At 42.3% G+C, this 20,537-nt stretch overlaps 1 protein-coding gene across 4 annotated transcripts in view; it reads left to right on the top strand.

Moving 5' to 3' along the window:
- NCOA6 (nuclear receptor coactivator 6) overlaps positions 1-20,537 on the top strand; it is a 68,706-nt gene that overhangs the window by 24,104 nt on the left and 24,065 nt on the right. For all 4 annotated transcript variants that reach the window (XM_066624852.1, XM_066624855.1, XM_066624851.1 and 1 more), the window contains exons 5-10: positions 1,156-1,311; positions 5,581-5,703; positions 10,268-10,396; positions 11,323-12,135; positions 14,017-14,163; positions 16,751-17,867. In XM_066624852.1, coding sequence (XP_066480949.1) covers positions 1,156-1,311; positions 5,581-5,703; positions 10,268-10,396; positions 11,323-12,135; positions 14,017-14,163; positions 16,751-17,867 — 2,485 coding nt within the window. The remainder of the gene's footprint in view (positions 1-1,155; positions 1,312-5,580; positions 5,704-10,267; positions 10,397-11,322; positions 12,136-14,016; positions 14,164-16,750; positions 17,868-20,537) is intronic.

The following is a 20,537-nucleotide window of genomic DNA, read 5'->3' as shown; positions in this document are numbered from 1 at the left end:
GCATATCATTCCTCTTTGGTTTACAAGTAATTTGCCCAACTCTATGCTTGGGATGAGAGTAAACTCTGACAAGAGTTTCCTTTGGGAAGTTCAGACCATTAGCTAGCAACTTTTGATAGGTCAGGTGCCTGTTTCTGCTTTGAACTGTCTAGTGAGAGAAACAAGTTTATTTCCAACTCCAGGTATTTATTTATGCCTGCATACTGAAGCATTTGTTACAGATCAGAATTTGAACTATTAGCTTCTAAAGTGCACTAACTATTTTATTATCCCCATCTTGCTCATGCAGCAGTATTTCAACTGTTTTCTGCATTATCATGGTTCATTCTTGTTATCAAATGATTCATGCAATTCTACTTTGGGAGTGACTGAAACAGATATTAATCAGTGGTCTGTTTTAACATAATTTCTATTCTGATTCCATTTCTGTGAATCTTTGCAGTGAATATTTGAATAGTTTGTAAAGCTGTGTTAATTAATAAATCCCTTTCAGTTCCATTGGGAGAAATCATTGGGTACTTGGAAATCAGTGGAACATTTAAAACTAATTTTGTCAGAGAATTTTATGATTGATTCGGCTTTCATCAGGGGAGGAATGCTCACAAGGACGGAAGTACAAAAGGGTTCATACACTACTTGTGGCTGGTTTCTTCACTAAAAGTTGTCATTTATCCATGTGACCTAATTGCTCACGGATCATGGTTGCTGTAGTTCCTGATGATTCAGAATGCACTTTCAAGATGGTATAAGTTGTCATGAACTTGCAGATTTCTTGCTTTTGCAAGTAGATAACAAGTGAAAAAAAAATAATTAGGGACGTGAGCCATGCTGTGTTCAGGTATACAACATGCATTTGTCACTACTCAAAATGTCTAATGAGAGCTAGCCCAGAATTGTTGTGTTTTTGATACACTTAGGCTGCAATCCTAACCACACTTTCCTGAGCGTAAGCCCCATTGAACAAAATAGGACTTAATTCTAAGTAGACTTGGTTAAGATTGTGCCCTTAGTTAGTTTTGTGTTAAACTGGGGAGAAGTACATTTTCAGGGAAAAAAATTGTTCTGTTAGGAAGCAGTGAGTAAACATGAAAGAACCTTTCTAACTCTTACTCAGAATAACTATATGGATACTCTTTTTCTTTTTCCTCATTTAAGAATCTGACAAACTAATGTTGAAGAAGGTGGAACCCTGGAACAGCGTACGTGTTACTTTCAATATTCCTCGTGAAGCAGCTGAGCGACTACGAATGCTGGCTCAGAACAACAACCAACAACTTCGAGACTTGGGAATTCTTTCAGTTCAGATTGAAGGTGAGTGAAAGTACTAGGTGAAACAGGTAGTTCATCCTGAACCCCATAGCATAAACAAGTAAAGTTTAATTATTAGCAAAGTAAATATACATGTTCATTAGAATTTTTTCAGTATCTTGACATGATGTTAAATATATGCCTCATGAACATCCTAATATTCTGACTCAGAGATCGGCTACATGTTACAGTTTCTCTTTGCCCCCAGTTAAGTGACTTTACACCACTCACCATGTGAATCCTGGCCATCAAATAGTGAGTTTCTGTGTCACTGGTGATTTTTGAATAGCGTGGGAAAATTCACTACATGATTACTAGCATTCACACAACAAGCAGTCTGTGAATGGAACCAGACTGCTGGCGCATAACATTAAAAAGGTGGCAGAGCAGCTTTTAAACTGATCCCTGGGGGAAGGCCGACAGGAGCCGAGGGGCATCCGGTTCGGGACTCCTCATCCCTATGGGATGAGGATGGGGAGGTTAGAGAACAACAAGACAAAGGCAGGGTAGGAGAAGAAATTGGGAAAGGTAGGGTGATGGGATGTGATAGACGGTTTGGCACAATGAGAGGATGCGGGGACAAAGGAGCGAATAAGCAGCCCATCCTGGGGCATTCCGTGTATAAATGCTTTTATGCGAATGCCCGAAGTCTACGAGCAAAGGTGGGAGAATTGGAATGTCTGGTGACAAGGGAAAATATTGACATAGTGGGCATAACGGAAACCTGGTGGAATGCGGAGAATCAGTGGGATACCGCAATCCCGGGCTATAAACTCTACAGGAGGGACAGGCAGGGGCGTGTTGGAGGTGGGGTGGCCCTTTATGTTAAGGAAGGGATAGAATCCAGCAAAGTAGAGATTGAAGGTGGGTCCGACTCCACCGTAGAATCTCTGTGGGTTAAATTACCAGGCTTGTGCAGCAATGTAATACTGGGGGCATGCTATCGTCCTCCAGACCAGAAATCTGATGGGGACCTTGAAATGAGGAAACAGATCAGGGAGGTGACAAGGAGAGACAGGGTTGTAATCATGGGGGACTTCAATTATCCTCATATTGACTGGGTCAATTTGTGTTCTGGACACGATAAGGAAACCGGATTTCTTGACGTGCTAAATGACTGTGGCTTAGATCAGCTAGTCACGGAGCCCACCAGAGGACAGGTGACTCTGGATTTAATTTTGTGTGGTACGCAGGACCTGGTTAGAGATGTAAACGTTACTGAGCCATTGGGGAACAGTGATCATGCTGCGATCCGTTTTGACGTGCACGTTGAGGGAAGAATACCAGGCAAATCTCTAACAAAAACCCTTGACTTCCGACGGGCGGACTTCCCTCAAATGAGGAGGCTGGTTAGAAGGAGGTTGAAAGGGAGGGTAAAAAGAGTCCAGTCTCTCCAGAGTGCATGGAGGCTGCTTAAAACAACAGTAATAGAGGCCCAGCAAAGGTGTATACCGCAAAGAAAGAAGGGTTCCACTAAATCCAGGAGAGTGCCCGCATGGCTAACCAGCCAAGTTAGAGAGGCTGTGAAGGGCAAGGAAGCTTCCTTCCGTAAATGGAAGTCTTGCCCTAATGAAGAGAATAAAAAGGAACATAAACTGTGGCAAAAGAAATGTAAGAAGGTGATAGGGGAGGCCAAGCGAGACTATGAGGAACGCATGGCCAGCAACATTAAGGGGAATAATAAAAGCTTCTTCAAATATGTTAGAAGCAGGAAACCCGCCAGAGAAGCGGTTGGCCCTCTGGATGTTGAGGGAGGGAAAGGGGAGATAAAAGGAGACTTAGAGATGGCAGAGAAATTAAATGAGTTCTTTGCATCTGTCTTCACGGCAGAAGACCTCGGGCAGATACCGCTGCCCGAACGGCCCCTCCTGACCGAGGAGTTAAGTCAGATAGAGGTTAAAAGAGAAGATGTTTCAGACCTCATTGATAAATTAAAGATCAATAAGTCACCGGGCCCTGATGGCATACACCCAAGGGTTATTAAGGAATTGAAGAATGAAGTTGCAGATCTCTTGACTAAGGTATGCAACTTGTCCCTCAAAACAGCCACAGTGCCAGAAGATTGGAGGATAGCAAATGTCACGCCTATTTTTAAAAAGGGAAAGAGGGGGGACCCGGGAAACTATAGGCCGGTCAGCCTAACATCCATACCGGGTAAGATGGTGGAATGCCTCATCAAAGATAGGATCTCAAAACACACAGACGAACAGGCCTTGCTGAGGGAGAGTCAGCATGGCTTCTGTAAGGGTAAGTCTTGCCTCACAAACCTTATAGAATTCTTTGAAAAGGTCAACAGGCATGTGGATGCGGGAGAACCCGTGGACATTATATATCTGGACTTTCAGAAGGCGTTTGACACGATCCCTCACCAAAGGCTACTGAAAAAACTCCACAGTCAGGGAATTAGAGGACAGGTCCTCTCGTGGATTGAGAACTGGTTGGAGGCCAGGAAGCAGAGAGTGGGTGTCAATGGGCAATTTTCACAATGGAGAGAGGTGAAAAGCGGTGTGCCCCAAGGATCTGTCCTGGGACCGGTGCTTTTCAACCTCTTCATAAATGACCTGGAGACAGGGTTGAGCAGTGAAGTGGCTAAGTTTGCAGACGACACCAAACTTTTCCGAGTGGTAAAGACCAGAAGTGATTGTGAGGAGCTCCAGAAGGATCTCTCCAGACTGGCAGAATGGGCAGCAAAATGGCAGATGCGCTTCAATGTCAGTAAGTGTAAAGTCATGCACATTGGGGCAAAAAATCAAAACTTTAGATATAGACTGATGGGTTCTGAGCTGTCTGTGACAGATCAGGAGAGAGATCTTGGGGTGGTGGTGGACAGGTCGATGAAAGTGTCGACCCAATGTGCGGTGGCAGTGAAGAAGGCCAATTCTATGCTTGGGATCATTAGGAAGGGTATTGAGAACAAAACGGTTAGTATTATAATGCCGTTGTACAAATCGATGGTAAGGCCACACCTGGAGTATTGTGTCCAGTTCTGGTCGCCGCATCTCAAAAAAGACATAGTGGAAATGGAAAAGGTGCAAAAGAGAGCGACTAAGATGATTACGGGACTGGGGCACCTTCCTTATGAGGAAAGGCTACGGCGTTTGGGCCTCTTCAGCCTAGAAAAGAGACGCTTGAGGACATGATTGAGACATACAAAATTATGCAGGGGATGGACAGAGTGGATAGGGAGATGCTCTTTACACTCTCACATAATACCAGAACCAGGGGACATCCACTAAAATTGAGTGTTGGGCGGGTTAGGACAGACAAAAGAAAATATTTCTTTACTCAGCGCGTGGTCGGTCTGTGGAACTCCTTGCCACAGGATGTGGTGCTGGCATCTAGCCTAGACGCCTTTAAAAGGGGATTGGACAAGTTTCTGGAGGAAAAATCCATTATGGGGTACAAGCCATGATGTGTATGCGCAACCTCCTGATTTTAGGAATGGGTTAAGTCAGAATGCCAGATGTAGGGGAGAGCACCAGGATGAGGTCTCTTGTTATCTGGTGTGCTCCCTGGGGCATTTGGTGGGCCGCTGTGAGATACAGGAAGCTGGACTAGATGGGCCTATGGCCTGATCCAGTGGGGCTGTTCTTATGTTCTTATGTTCTTATTAGTGTTAAATAATGTGGTGGAGGGCAGTAGTTGGAAATGTGCCACAGGGATTCTCATTCTTGTAGTAACTGCAATGTTAAGTCTGACTTATTTAACAAAACAAAAAAAAGTTATGTGTATATGATGTCTCTTTTTTAACTGCTTTCTATAATTTACCTCTGTATTTGGAGGTTGCCAGAATCTTATTGTTGTCCAAATTGTTGCTTAAGTTTTGTGCACTAATTGGTTTTTCTGCTGCTTTATCTATGATAAAGATGAAGCTGTATTCTCTGCTGTAGATATTTGTGTAGGTTTTTCAAGTCTGGGTTGACCCATACATTTCTGCAGAGTGAGTAAGTTTGAACAAAGGAATGCAGTCATAGACTGCTTTCTTCATTAAAATAAATGGAAGAGCATTTGCTGGTAGAGACGCTATCTCTTAGAATCATCTTCTTCTAAGCATAATAGACCAAGTAGACTAGAAAACCAATGCTAAACTCTTGGATAACTTCCAAGAATGTGCAAGCTCCATCCTCTTCTGTGTTTTTTACATAAATGTTTGTAGATGTGAATTCAGTATACCAATTTTCAGCACTACCATTTAAATGCTACTTTGTTGGTTCCCTCCCTACACCAAAACCATGTGCTCATTTTACTTCAAGTTTTGATCATTGCTTTCAGGTGAAGGTGCCATCAATTTGTCGTTGGCTCAAAACCGAGGCCAAGATGTGAGGATAAATGGGCCTGTGGGACCAGGCAACTCAGTACGAATAGAGACAGGATTTCCCATGCAAGGTAGCCAAGGTAAGTGCTATTTTTTTGTCTTGTAAGCTGAAGAACTTACAGAAAGTTCTGCCTTTGTACTTGTTTTCTCATGATGTTTCTAGCTTTTGAGAGATGTTGGGAGACAATAATGCTAATATAAAAATGCCCCATTCTGCCTCACCCCTTCCTGCAACAAGATTACAGAGAGAGTTGGTGGGAAATAGATGGAAGAGAAACAAATGAAATGAATAGGCAATGGAATCAATAGAATTTAGAGATTTCTAGAATACGGTGCTATATAGGCTCATGACTCTTGTAAACACTGGAAAACAATGAAGAATCTACCATTCTGGTTTAACTTAAGTTAAACCTATTTTCTTTCCTGTATCTGTAATAAATAAAAAAAATATATTTTTTAAAAAAAAGAATCTACCATTCTGTCTTCAGTTCCTCCTGCAGTGATTTATGGCAGAAGGGGAAGAGATGTATGTTGGCACATGGAGCATTGAGCTGTTATTAATACCCCTCTATTTTGAACTGTCACAACTACTGAAAAGGACATTTTTTTTCTTTGCCTATGACTCCAACAAAGCTGTGTAAATTCAGGTTTCTGCATCCTGGGAAATTCTGTCAACTTTCCTTTTTCATTTGTAGTTCTGTCAACTCAAAGACAGAACTAGGAAAGAGTAGCTGTGGCAAGAATCTGATGGAGAGCTGCGATACCCATCTGAACCACTAGTAAACAAAGATCAAGGACACAGAAATGGTTCTTTAGACTAATTAAGGGCACAGTCTAGAGATAACAATGTAGTCTCAATATAATAATGTAGAAGATGGTTGAAAACTACTGTGTTAGTGCCTTAAATTTGATACAGTTTGTACATAGAAAAGCTCAAGGGGCAGGAACAGAAACTAAAGCAGGCAGAAAGAAAGTGCAAAGGAAGATACCAAGGGAAGAACTAGAAAAAGATGGGAAAAGTGAAGAGGGGTAAAGAGGAGCTCCCTAGGAGAAATAGAGGAGAGATAGTGTGAGGAGAAAGCCCATGGCCAGAAGAGCACAAGAGAGGGAGGTGTTGAGGAAGGGGTTGTCAAAAACACTGAGAAGCTTCTCCCCTGAAGAACCCCCTTTTTTTGGCTCATCCATAATCTGTGAATGAAGCCCTTATTTACACCAGCAGACTTGGGCGTACAGATTTTATTTAATGGCAACATCCCACAATATCTTTCCCTATCCCATATGATGTTGAAATTTCCTCTTGGGAGGGGGTGGCTCACAAGGCATTACACAGAAATACAGCTGGCTTTCAGTAAATACTTTATCCACAAAAAACCTCATTTTTTTTTTGAACCTGTTTGATGCACCACTATTTCCTTGCTGTACATAGAATATCAGCTCCCTGGAAGCAGGGTGACCAGATGTCCTCTTTTTCTAGGATGTGTCCTCTTTTTTTTTAGCCTTGTGTCTTGGAAAAGAACTTAAATGTCCTCCTTTTCCCTGTGAGCGCACCCCTGCAGGCAGTGCATAGCCTTCTTGTAATTAATAAATTATAGGTAATATAGTTTTAAATTTAATAAGTAATAGTGTTTAAATTGACCACATGAAATCAATGAGTGTTTTTTCTTATTATGTGAACAAAAAAATAAAAAAGAGCATTGCATGGATACATAATTATGAATTACATACTAAAAAAAGAAAAAAAATGAAAATAAACGACTGAAGTTGATCTGCATATTAACACCCTTTGTGCGACGTTATTATATCAAGGAATGGCCTCCAGATATCCTCAAATATGTAATATATGAGTGTTTTTAGCTTTTATTTTGTCCTCCATTTTTCTTTTCAGTGCCTTGTCTTCTTTTGTGGTTATGACATCTGGTCACCCTGTCTGGAAGAGGAGCTAGGTTTAGAAAAGGGAATTTCTGGGTTCCATGGTTCACGGTTATGCCTAAATTTCAACTTAGAATGTTAGAATATTATTGGCGGGACAAGTGGAAGAATTGGAAAGCATCAGGCTGGAAATAAAATGTTAACTCTTGCCATACTAAGATTAGATGAAGTAGTTTGGTTAAATATAAATTACAGTCAATTTTCATTATCTGCTGGGGTTAGGTTCTTGGAAAACCCAGCAGATACAGAACTGGTGGATAGGGCATCATTGATCCTATGGGATCAGTTGGGGGGGGGTAGTTAACCTGCTCAGGAATGCCAGCAATGGATAGCTTCAGGATGGCAGCTGTGGTTAGCTGAAAACAGGCAGTGGATGGCGTGACTAATGATTATGTTCCTGTGGATAAGCAAATTCATGAAAACTGAGTGTGCGGTTACCAAGGATTGACTGTATTTCTTCATTTCATTTATCCTTTATTGGCATAAACAATTTCTGATAAATGACAGCAGTATGAAAGCTTACAATAAACAGAGGAATATAAAGCCAAGGTAGAAACCACTCATTGTTCAATACCACTATGCAGCAGAGTATTAGTATTGGCAACCTTCAGTCTCGAAAGACTATGGTATCGCGCTCTGAAAGGTGGTTCTGGCACAGCGTCTAGTGTGGCTGAAAAGGCCAATCCGGGAGTGACAATCCCTTCCACACCGGGAGCAAGTGCAGTCTGTCCCTGGTCTGTCTCCCTGGCTATGGGCCTTCCTTCTTTGCCTCTTAGCCTCAGACTGTTGGCCAAGTGTCTCTTCAAACTGGGAAAGGCCATGCTGCACAGCCTGCCTCCAAGCGGGCCGCTCAGAGGCCAGGGTTTCCCACTTGTTGAGGTCCATCCCTAAGGCCTTCAGATCCCTCTTGCAGATGTCCTTGTATCGCAGCTGTGGTCTACCTGTAGGGCGCTTTCCTTGCACGAGTTCTCCATAGAGGAGATCCTTTGGGATCCGGCCATCATCCATTCTCACGACATGACCGAGCCAACGCAGGCGTCTCTGTTTCAGCAGTGAATACATGCTAGGGATTCCAGCACGTTCCAGGACTGTGTTGTTTGGAACTTTGTCCTACCAGGTGATGCCGAGGATGCGTCGGAGGCAGCGCATGTGGAAAGCGTTCAGTTTCCTCTCCTGTTGTGAGCGAAGAGTCCATGACTCGCTGCAGTACAGAAGTGTACTCAGGACACAAGCAGGGTAGCAGAGTAGATATACATAAAATACTGAGTAGATATACTCAGGCAGCAGAGTAGATATACATAAAAAATTTACATCTTGATAACACTGAGAACGAATATCTTGCAACATAAAACGAGCAACACTTGACTGTATTTCTGTAGTTAGTGGAACATTCAGGTGAAGAGGGTCATCTTAATAAAATGAGAGAAAAGTATTTTCCCTTATAGTGAGAATCTTGGAATTTTCAACCAATGATCATAGTATTAATTCAAAAACTGCAAACTGCAGGCTGTGTTGGTGAAAAAGCAGAAATAATGAGCAGATCAAAGAACTGATTGTTATAGTTAAGAAGTTGTTGAATTGAGTGAGGAAAGGTGCTTGTGCGTGTTGGGTAAGCATAACTGCTATCCAATAATACCAAATATATTCTCTTTTGAGGTATATAATGATGCACTTGAAAAAGGCTAGGAGAAGAAAATAAATGTTAACTAGATTCATAATAGATCTAGTTAAGAATTGCATACAGAATACCAGGGAACAAATAACAAGGGGAATAAGTTTGGTGGGCCGCTGTGAGATACAGGAAGCTGGACTAGATGGGCCTGTGGCCTGATCCAGTGGGGCTGTTCTTATGTTCTAAGTTTACCTTTGAGGAAAAACATTATAAAAACAGATGTGAAAAAAACACTTGTATGGATGTGAAGCATGACTGATAGGTAAAATGGAACAAAGGACACTGGAGGTATTTGAAATGTGTTTTGAGAATAATGAGCAAAACGAATGGATAGAACTGTAAACTAATTGGGGAAATGTACAGGGCATGACTGGAGAGGAACAAAGATTGATGCAAAGTGTGAGGGAGAGATGGTCAGGTATTAGAAGGCATACTTAAAGAAATGGGGGATTAGATAAGATATATTTGAATGGAAGGAAGAAGGTCAAGTAGAAGACCTAGTCCTAGATACAATTGTATGAAACAGTAAAAGAGAGGGAAAGAACAGTGAAGCACGTGGCTATGAAAGGGCTTGTGCAAGAAAGAATTGTCTTCAGCAGCACTCGTGTTTCAGTATTTCAAAATTGAAATGTGAGGAAGAAGGGCTTTGTAATGCTAACATCCATGAGCAAACAATGGAATAGGAAGGGGTCACCTTAGTAAGAACAGATTCAAAGTTCTTAACAGACTTTGATTACTGGTCTTCAGTACTTAATTATATTTCCTGCAGAATAGGAGAGCATATAAATATTTTAATGGTAGTATTTATAAATATAAATATTAGAGTGCTCCTAACTATGAAATCTAGCAGGCCCAAGTGCTTGATATGATTGTGTAGCTATTCTGTCTGCTTTTAAGTCCATGGTAGAGTTGTTCCAGATCTAGATTGGTTAGAATGTCAAAGAAACAGACTTGAAGCTCTACCAGTGTTTTGATTTTGATATTGATATTGGTATGTGAGAAATTGCATTTTCATACATTAAAACAAATGACCAAATTTCTAGGGTTAATACGAATAAACAATCCTGCAGCTGTCATGATGCAGCAGAGTGGGAACGTATCGTCTTCTATTATGACAAGTGCAGCTAACACAGATCTACAACCCAGAACCCCTCGGCCAGCCTCTCAGTCAGGTAACCAATACAGATGGTAATATCTTTACCCCTGTGTTTTGCTTGCAGAAATAATCTCTGGAAAGATGTGTATATCTGTGTCCATTCCCCTTTCTTGTGCATAGTAATCTGAGAATAGTGTGAAATATTTACCAAACCTAATACCTGCCTTTTGAGTGAAAGGAGCCTCTCCTTTGAGGGATATCCATATACTCTTGTAGATTTTGTGTTAATGGCTGTTGTGATTACAACATGAAGTTTGATGAAAAACTTTTGAAGAATTTTCTGAACTGTGGTGAATGAGAGAGAATGCATTTTATCATATGTTTAGTAATGATTAACAGCCCAATCCTGAGCTGTCCAGAGCTCCCAGGTTCGGCGGCTCCAGCCAGGGCTCGCGCTGGATCCTGCATCTCCTACGCTACCTCGGGCAGCACTTCAGGAGAAGGGAATGTTTGGTGAAGGTCGGTGTTACAGTAAAGGCACTTGTGTAGGGAGTGCCGCCCTCCATGAGTGCCTTGGATCCTGTGGAGCTCGGCTGTGTGGCTCCACCTCTCCCCCTCCCCGGAATGCCTCCCCCTCACCCCCGGCTACGCCCCCTCCTGTTCCGCAGCCTGGTGGTCCGGGAGACCACGGAGCTGCGGAACCTGGGTGACTGCTATGCACTAGCCCAGAGCTGGCCGGAGCCCAGCCGTGAGCACCGCAAACATGCCTTATGGCATGTTTGCGACTATGGTTCACGGAGCCATGCCGCAGACCTCAGGATTGGGCTCTCAGTTCCTTGGAAATTAATGGAACTTAGCCAAGACAGTCTTGGATACAGCCCAGTAAGAACAAGATAAAAAAATACACTCAATCTAAAAATATGGGTGGTTTTCTTTTTCCTGCTGTTACTTCAGTGGGACAAAACAATGGCTGTCTTTGTAAATGTCATTTTGTTTTCATAGATGCAGTGGATCCACTCTTATCAGGGCTCACTATCCAGCAGCAGAATCATCCATCTGGATCTGTCGTGCCTCAGCTTCATTCAGTGCAGACGGTTCCTGTTAATAGACAGATAAACCCAGCCAACTTCCAGCAGATGCAGCCACAGCAGCAATTGCAACCACGCCCTCCTCAACAGCACCAGCAGCCACAACAGGGTATTCGTCCTCCATTTACAACATCAACTCAGGTTCCAGTTCCTCCTGGTTGGAACCAGGTGCCTTCTGGAACAGTTCAACCACCTCCATCCCAAGGAACAATGGGCACACTGACAGTTAACCAGGGGTGGAAAAAGACTTCTTTGCCTGCACAAATGCAGCAGCAACTCCAAGCCAGACCATCTTTAGCAACAGTACAAACACCTTCCCACCCCCCACCCCCATATCCTTTTGGAAGCCAACAAGCTTCTCAGACACACACAAACTTTCCTCAAATGAACAACTCTGGCCAATTTACTGCTCCTCAGATGAAGAATCTTCAGGGAGGACCTTCACGGGTCCCAACACCACTACAACAACCCCACCTGACCAACAAGTCTCCTGCCTCCTCTCCCTCCTCCTTTCAACAGGGATCTCCTGCATCCTCTCCCACAGTTAACCAAGCACAGCAGCAGATGGGACCAAGGCCTCCCCAGAATAATGCCCTTTCCCAAGGATTTCAACAACCTGTAAATTCTCCTGGCCGTAATCCTATGGTACAACAGGGAAATGTACCTCCTAACTTCATGGTGATGCAACAAAACCAGGGTCCACAGGGTATACACCCTGGGTTAGGAGGTAAGTAATTATTTTAAGAACAAATATTTGGGCCTGTTCTCTGTAGCAGGCAGATATGTTATGATCCATATTCACTATATGCATTGCATAACTTACGTGAATTCACTGCTAAACTCTTTGTCTGGACAAATGCAGCAGCAACTCCAAGCCAACAGTAGAATCTTGTACGACTGAAGTTTTCCTGGGCAAAGACGTCTTATGCTTTGGTATGCCGTTCCTGTAGAATTGAGTTGGAAGAGGCTCTTCATATCACCTAATCCTGTCTCTTGCCCTGAGGTGGAATTGGCTAATGAAAGAAATCGGGCAGCCCTATCCTGGAACAGGCAGGCTGGCCTGCTCTGTATCCAGCACAGGGTTGGAGATGGCTGCCATGCAACTTGGAGTATGCCGCACAACCTGGAGTATAATTATCCCCCTACCCCATGTAATGCTCCAGCCATCTAAATGGAGCTATTCGGATCTGTGCCAGGAAGATAACTGCTTGGGAGGGCTGCTTGGGAGAGGGGTTAAGATCTGCCCTTAGTGACATCCGCCCGGGCCTGGTTCACCCACCAGTTCGTTCTCTTCCTGCCCAAAAAAGCACCCATGCCACCCTTCCCAACCCCTCCCCCTGTTGGCCTCCTTAGGCTGACGCGAACTTACCTTCAGGCTCAGATCTGGTGAGGGGAGGCCAGCAGATGTCCTTGCACCGGACCAATGAGAGCTATGGATTTCACTCTTAGTCAGTCATATTAGCATTTTCATACCTTTTCATATAAGAAAAAAGTACTTTGTCTGTGGCAGCAGGCATCATGTTAGAGGAGATATTTTCTCTTGTGTGAAAGAGAACAGCCCCTTTTAAGATGACTTTTTATAAGACCTTGTATTTAAAAATGATTTTTCTTATATAGGCATACCTCGCATTTCTAATGTGGTGCTTTTCAATATCTGAAGCGTTAGCATGTTTTTAAAAATATGCATCTCTGTAACTCCAAGCTTGGCTTCCAAAACCACACCTCACCTTTCCCCTTGCGCAGCAGCCATCAAGAGCACTATAAGTCAGAAAGGCATCCGGAGCTGTATAGATGCCTCATTCCTCAGCAATAGCAAACGGGGGGGGGGGGAAGCCTGTGATTCACTTTAAGGTGATATTCACTTTACAATGTTGATCTGGAACCTAACCCACTGTTTTAGCAAGGTTTGCCAGTAAATCTTGTGGCTAACCATCAACCTTTTTAGTTTATTAAAATGTTCTTAATTAGTGTAACCAGTTGACTAAACATTTCAGCTGTAGACAGAATACCTTAAATTTCTAACATGTACTTGACAAACATGTGCTTAGTCTTGAAATCTTCTGAGGAAGGTTCCATACGTTATTAAGTAATTTGTTCAGTTATTGAAATGATTTTTTTTAAGTACAACCTTTTTGTGATGTTTAATCTCAATGTCCTTTGCAATCATGTAAAACTATTGCACTTCTATTCTCAATGAATACAGACAGTTTCTTGGTCTTTCTTTGATTCAAAAACCATTAATCTTAATGCTCTGTGTTTAGAGCAGGGATATAAACCTGTTTCATGCAGAGGGCCATAGCTAGCATTGATGGTGCCTACTGAGGCCCAAAGTTACATCATTAAGCAGATGATGTCCAGAAGTAAGCAATTGGTTCTTGCATTGAAGCTCATTGTCTGCAAATGACAAAAGAGAAAATGTGCAAATCATATTTTCAAGATATGAGACAGCTCAATATCTAGCTGGGAGAGCCCAATTATAATGGGGGCTGGAGAAATTGCTTCCAGTGGCCCCAGTTGCCCTATGGCCCTTATGTTTGACACTCCTGTTTTAAAGTATGTAGTCACTCCTGTATATGGTCTTTAATGAATGAAATTATTTTCTTCCCAGGAATACCCAAGCGCCTCCCACCTGGTTTTCCTGCAGGACAGACAAATCAGAACTTCATGCAAAGTCAGGTCCCTTCTACAGCACCAGGGACACCTGGAAATAGTGGAGCACCTCAACTGCAAACCAGTCAAAGTGTGCAACACACAGGTTTGTTAACTGTGTTTTGTCAGCTAACTTACAGAGACTGACTATAAATGAAAGTACAGTATTTGGCATATGTGTGTTGATAAAAGTTGAATAATGGTAGTGAATAGTTAATTCACAAATGGTGAATTGTGTGTGTTTTTAATGCAAGCAAACAGTTGCATTTAAAGCAACATCTTGAGAGAAAAGGGCAAGAAGTTCTAGCTTGTTTTCAAAAGCTCCCTTCTGTTGTTTTACTGTAATGAACTCCATCAATCAATAGCCATAATGATGGTGCAATACAACACTAGGGCTGTATTGTCAGTTACTTAGGAATAAGTTCCATTAAACTTGTTGAAGCTTGTTTCTGAGTAGTAATGCAGAGGATTGCACTGTAGGTTTCTGAGGCAGAAGGGGGGAAGACCAATTGGAATCTTTTTTACTTCATGCAAAAAACATTGTCCCGGAAATCTTTTTAAAATTTTACTTGTCCTTCAGAAAAAGATTGTAAGTATTTGTTTCATAAGAACATACATAAGAACATAAGAACAGCCCCACTGGATCAGGCCATAGGCCCATCTAGTCCAGCTTCCTGTATCTCACAGCGGCCCACCAAATGCCCCAGGGAGCACACCAGATAACAAGAGACCTCATTCTGGTGCCCTCCCTTGCATCTGGCATTCTGACATAGCCCATTTCTAAAATCAGGAAGTTGCACATGCACATCATGGCTTGTAACCCGTAATGGATTTTTCCTCCAGAACTTGTCCAATCCCCTTTTAAAGGCATCCAGGCCAGACGCCATCACCACATCCTGTGGAAAGGAATTCCACAGACCAACCACACGCTGAGTAAAGAAATATTTTATTTTGCCTGTTCTAACTCTCCCAACACTCAATTTTAGTGGATGTCCCCTGGTTCTGGTGTTATGTGAGAGTGTAAAGAGCATCTCCCTATCCACTCTGTCCATCCCCTGCATAATTTTGTATGTCTCAATCATGTCCCCCCTCAGGCGTCTCTTTTCTAGGCTGAAGAGGCCCAAACGCCGTAGCCTTTCCTCATAAGGAAGGTGCCCCAGCCCCGTAATCATCTTAGTTGTCCTCTTTTGCACCTTTTCCATTTCCACTATGTCTTTTTTGAGATGCGGCAACCAGAACTGGACACAATACTCCAGGTGTGGCCTTACCATAGATTTGTACAATGGCATTATAATATTAGCCGTTTTGTTCTCAATACCCTTCCTAATGATCCCAAGCATAGAATTGGCCTTCTTCACTGCCGCCGCACATTGGGTCGACACTTTCATCGACCTGTCCACCACCACCCCAAGATCTCTCTCCCGATCTGTCACAGACAGCTCAGAACCTATCAGCCTATATCTAAAGTTTTGATTTTTTGCCCCAATGTGCATGACTTTACACTTACTGACATTGAAGCGCATCTGCCATTTTGCTGCCCATTCTGCCAGTCTGGAGAGATCCTTCTGGAGCTCCTCACAATCACTTCTGGTCTTCACCACTCGGAAAAGTTTGGTGTTGTCTGCAAACTTTGCAACCTCACTGCTCACCTCTGTCTCCAGGTCATTTATGAAGAGGTTGAAAAGCACCAGTCCCAGGACAGATCCTTGGGGCACACCGCTTTTCACCTCTCTCCATTGTGAAAATTGCCCATTGACACCCACTCTGTTTCCTGATCTTCAACCAGTTCTCAATCCATGAGAGGACCTGCCCTCTAATTCCCTATGGAGTTTTTTCAGTAGCCTTTGGTGAGGGATCGTGTAGAACGCCTTCTGAAAGTCCAGATATATAATGTCCATGGGTTCTCCCACATCCACATTCCTGTTGACTTTTTCAAAGAATTCTAAAAGGTTTGTGAGGCAAGACTTACCCTTACAGAAGCCATGCTGATTCTCTCTCAGCAAGGCCTGTTTGTCTATGTGTTTTGAGATTCTATCTTTGATGAGGCATTCCACCATCTTACCCGGTATAGTTGTTGGGCTGACCGGCCTATAGTTTCCTGGGTCCCCCCATAATTCATGAATGTCGCCCTGTATGTAAAAATCCTAGGTAGCTGTATTGGTCTGTTTGAAATTCAAAAGCCACAGTAGAGTCATAACATTTTAGTTGGTCTAATAAAGGTTTTGCTTTCTGTGGTTTTTGAATTTCTTTATGGCTTCTATTCTAATACTCCAGACTGCTGCCTATCATTTTTTCTTGATGTGATCATGTGAGGTAGGCCCTGTTAGCATCAAGAAAAGCAAAATGCAAAGGACTATGATGCCACTATTAGAGAATAAATATTAGGAATTGTTAATGTTTAATTGTTTCAGCTCTTCTGTCACAAAGTCTTTTGAACTATGAAATATGTTCAGTGTTAACTACATTAAGGTTTTTAATCAGCTTATTTGTATGTGCCTCTGTTGTCTGGATTATTTATTCTGTCTCATTATTGGTATTTTAAATTATTGTTATGTTTTTGATTGTGAGCCATGTTAGTGGTCTCTTCACTGGACCTGAAAGGCAGTCTAGAAGTATTTTTTAAATAAACAAATAATGTATCTATGCCAGTTCAGTTTCTAGTGTTTCCTAACTAGATTGATGTGTTTTTTAAGGTGGTCAAGGAAATGGTCCTCCTCAGAATCAGATGCAAGTTCAGCATGGCCCGGCAAACATGATGCAGACCAATTTAATGGGACTTCATGGAAACATTAACAACCAGCAGACAGGCACCAGTGGAGTTCCCCAAGTTAACATGGGCAACATGCAGGGACAGCCTCCTCAAGGACCACAATCTCAGTTAATGGGGATGCACCAACAAATAGTATCATCTCAAGGACAAATGGTGAACATTCAGCCTCAGGGGTCTCTAAACTCTCAAAACCAGATGATACTTTCTCGAGCTCAGCTCATGCCACAGGGCCAGATGATGGTAGCACCTCAAAACCAAAATCTTGGTCCATCACAACAAAGAATGACCCCACCCAAGCAGATGATTCCCCAACAAGGCCAACAGATGATGGCTGCACATAATCAGATGATGGGACCCCAAGGGCAGGTGTTGTTACAGCAGAATTCAATGATGGAGCAGATGATGACCAATCAGATGCAAGGAAATAAACAGCCATTTAATGCTCAAAACCAGTCTGTTATGACGGGGCCAGCTCAAATCATGAGAGGACCAACTCCCAATATGCAAGGAAGCATGGTGCAATTCTCGGGGCAGATGATGACCCAGCAAGGCCCTGTGAATGGCAATCCTTCTCAAGTTATGGGGATTCAAGGACAAGTTCTGAGACCCCCAGGACCTAATCCTCACATGTCTCAGCAACTGGGTGATGCCACAACTACAACAAACAGTGATGTAAACTTGGCACAAATGCTGCCTGATGTTTCCATGCAGCAAGGAAATATGGTGCCTCCCCACTTGCAAGGAATGCAGGGAAACAGCAGTACGTCAGGGAACCATTTTGCTGGACATGGGATGCCTTTTAATACTCCTTTTAGTGGAACCCAAAATGGAAATCAGATCTCTTGTGGACAGAATCCAGGTTTTCCTGTCAACAAAGATGTCACCCTAACAAGCCCACTGTTGGTGAATTTGCTCCAAAGTGATATATCTGCAGGACATTTTGGCGTAAACAGCAAACCAAATAATCAGAATGCCAATAAACCCAAGAAGAAAAAACCTCCAAGGAAGAAGAAAAATAATCAGCAAGTTGAACAGATTAAGTAGGTTTTAACATTTTTGTTTCCTACACAGCTGAACAAAATTTTGTCATTTTTGAATTGAATATAGTTTGGCATTTGGTAGCAATTTTTTTCATTCAAGCTTCTAAATTATGAAGTAGTGTCAGTTTGGCCATTGGAATCTCCATCCCATTCAGAAGAAGAGTATTAAAGGTGTAATTTTACCAACAGCTCAGTACGTGTTTGTGTTAGTTGTTAAATTTAGACCCTAAAAGCTGCCACTTCCCAGATGGAAAATGTGTTTGTAGGGTTGATGTGAAATATCTCACAAAAAAAACAAAAAGGCTTTTATCTAATTTTTGGCCACAATGATGGTTTGACAAGCACTTTCAAATATATTCCCATTTAGTGTGCATATCACTATTAGGAATTTTCAGTCCAGTATATAAAATGATGTAGAATGGGACTATTTTGAATAGGGCTGTGATGGTGATTACTGTCACAAAATGCTTCTGACAGTATAAGATTGCAGCCACCTAATACCATTGGGTCTTTCTGTTACCTTCTCAACTACAAAAGAGCTCTCCTAGATCAGATCAGAAGACCATCCTGTCATCATTCTTCCCATACTGTCCAACCAGCTGGAAGCTCACAGTGTGCCCTTTCTTGCTGATGGCCCCCAGCAGCTGGTATTCCTTGAAGGTTCTGTATAGTTGTCATATTATCGAGTAACCACTGTTGAAAAAGCTATCCACTCATTTGTTTCATCTCCTTTCAAAGCCATCTTCGTACATGTTCTAGCTCTCATTCTACCCTATTTTCTGTGGTTTTCATGCCATTTTTGTGTGGCCAGAGTATATGTCTATTATTAATATAGGACCATTCATGTTTCTAGGTTATGTGTTATCTCACTTACCGTTGACTTGGAAAAAATGCCAAGGCGGACCAACTGAAAGCAACAGTGTTGATAAGGGAAAGGCAGGTTTGGAAGAACTGAACCCTGCTGGCTGCTTGAAGCCACCTGTAGGATTAATAGTGGGACAAATGACTTTTGTCCTGCATAAAACATTGCTGAATTAAACCAGCATTTGATTGACTGTAACACAACTAATTAAAATAAATATATGCACAGTCATTTTAAAATATTATTACTTTCTCATATTTCACATCATGTTAGGTGAACAGTCTCACTGTTACCCATTTTGGTTAATAAACTGTGACCAAATGGGGATGCAGTATTTCGAAATAAAAAATGATTCCTACAACAGCACAAGAATAGAATATAACCCTTTCATGTCATGGAGTGTGTTGGTTCAGATTGTCATTCTTTCACATAAAGTTGAGCCTCAAGATCTTGCCAACTGCCTCTGTACAAAGGAAGTAACTTATGAAACAAGGTTTACATAATTCACCCATTTTCCAAAATCTTTCTCCTCTCAAAAATGATGGAAAAGAAGAGGAAATTGTGCAAATCACATATACATGCAGACTCCCTGGTTGCACATGATTTCCTGTACATGGTGATGGGTAGGCATCCCATCATGGGTTGTAATAAACCCACTAATTTCTGAACTTGATTACTTCCTTCAAAAGGTTTATTTTGTCTTTTAAATAAAGATTTAGTATTTGTTATAATGAACTCAAAAAGTCTCTAAACTTCGAAAGAGGCAGCAAGATTAAAGGTGACCCCCCTGTAGAAGGAGGGCCTGTGGATAAGGAAACTGTGGATAAAGGGGAAACTATATAAATTACAATACTTTCCCACCCCCCCACCCCCGTGCCCATTACCTCCGTCTTTCTTTAGTAGCAGTGGAAGCACACCTTTTCTTTTTTAATGGGGAACAGTTTTTTTACTTAACACAGGAATGTGACACTCAGGCAGGTAGCCTGCAAAGCTAGAGAGACACAGCCAGAATGTTAATAGGAAGCAGGACAGTTCCTGCAGGAAAAAGGCATTAGGAATCTTCATATTTGTCTGGTCATATACATGTGGCCAGCTGTTTTTACTTTCAGTTGTGCCTCTGATCTTGGCTGGCTTTTCATTAGTTCATAATTACTGGTGTTTTTAATATCTTATTTGATATTTTAAAAATTGCTTATGGTAGACCTTTAACAGAGGTCTGCTTTGAGTAGGAAAAGAGGCTGGCAGCCTTTTGTAAAGCTTTTTGAACAATACACATCTCTTCCAATTTTTGGAGAGAGTAGCATAGAGGTAGTTTGGCCAAAAAGATATACAGTGGGCCTATGTTATGTGCAGGGGTCCATTCCTGGAACTCCCACTGATAAGAAAAACTGCAGGTATTAAAACGCTCCGTTTTTGGGTCCCCACCTGTGAACTCAACCAGAACTGTGTTCTCCTTACTTCTGGAGGGTCTTCTCAAGCCTGCAGAGACAGTGCAAGACCACCCACTTCCTCTCTGGGTCTCAGAATGGCTGTTATGGCTGAAAAAAATGGTACTTCCTGTTTCCCTTAGAAAACCAGAAGTGACATCTTTATGCTTTAAAAATGTCACTTCTGGTTTTCTGAGGCAGCAGGTGGGCATGCACTCCTCTGCAGGCCTCAGAAGACCCTCCCAAAGGCAAGGAGAGCACAGCTCCCCTCACTTCTGGAGGGTCTAGGTCTGCCCACCCAAGGGATAAAGGGAATCTGCACATAATGCAGGCAGACCTGTAGTTGTGTGGAACAGAAGTGCCTCACCTTTCACTGATCAC

This window comes from Tiliqua scincoides, chromosome 4 (genome assembly GCF_035046505.1).
Source record: "Tiliqua scincoides isolate rTilSci1 chromosome 4, rTilSci1.hap2, whole genome shotgun sequence".
Lineage (NCBI taxonomy): Eukaryota > Metazoa > Chordata > Lepidosauria > Squamata > Scincidae > Tiliqua > Tiliqua scincoides.
The sequence above is the reverse complement of the archived record's forward strand: the minus strand, read 5'-3'. Positions and strand labels throughout refer to the sequence as shown.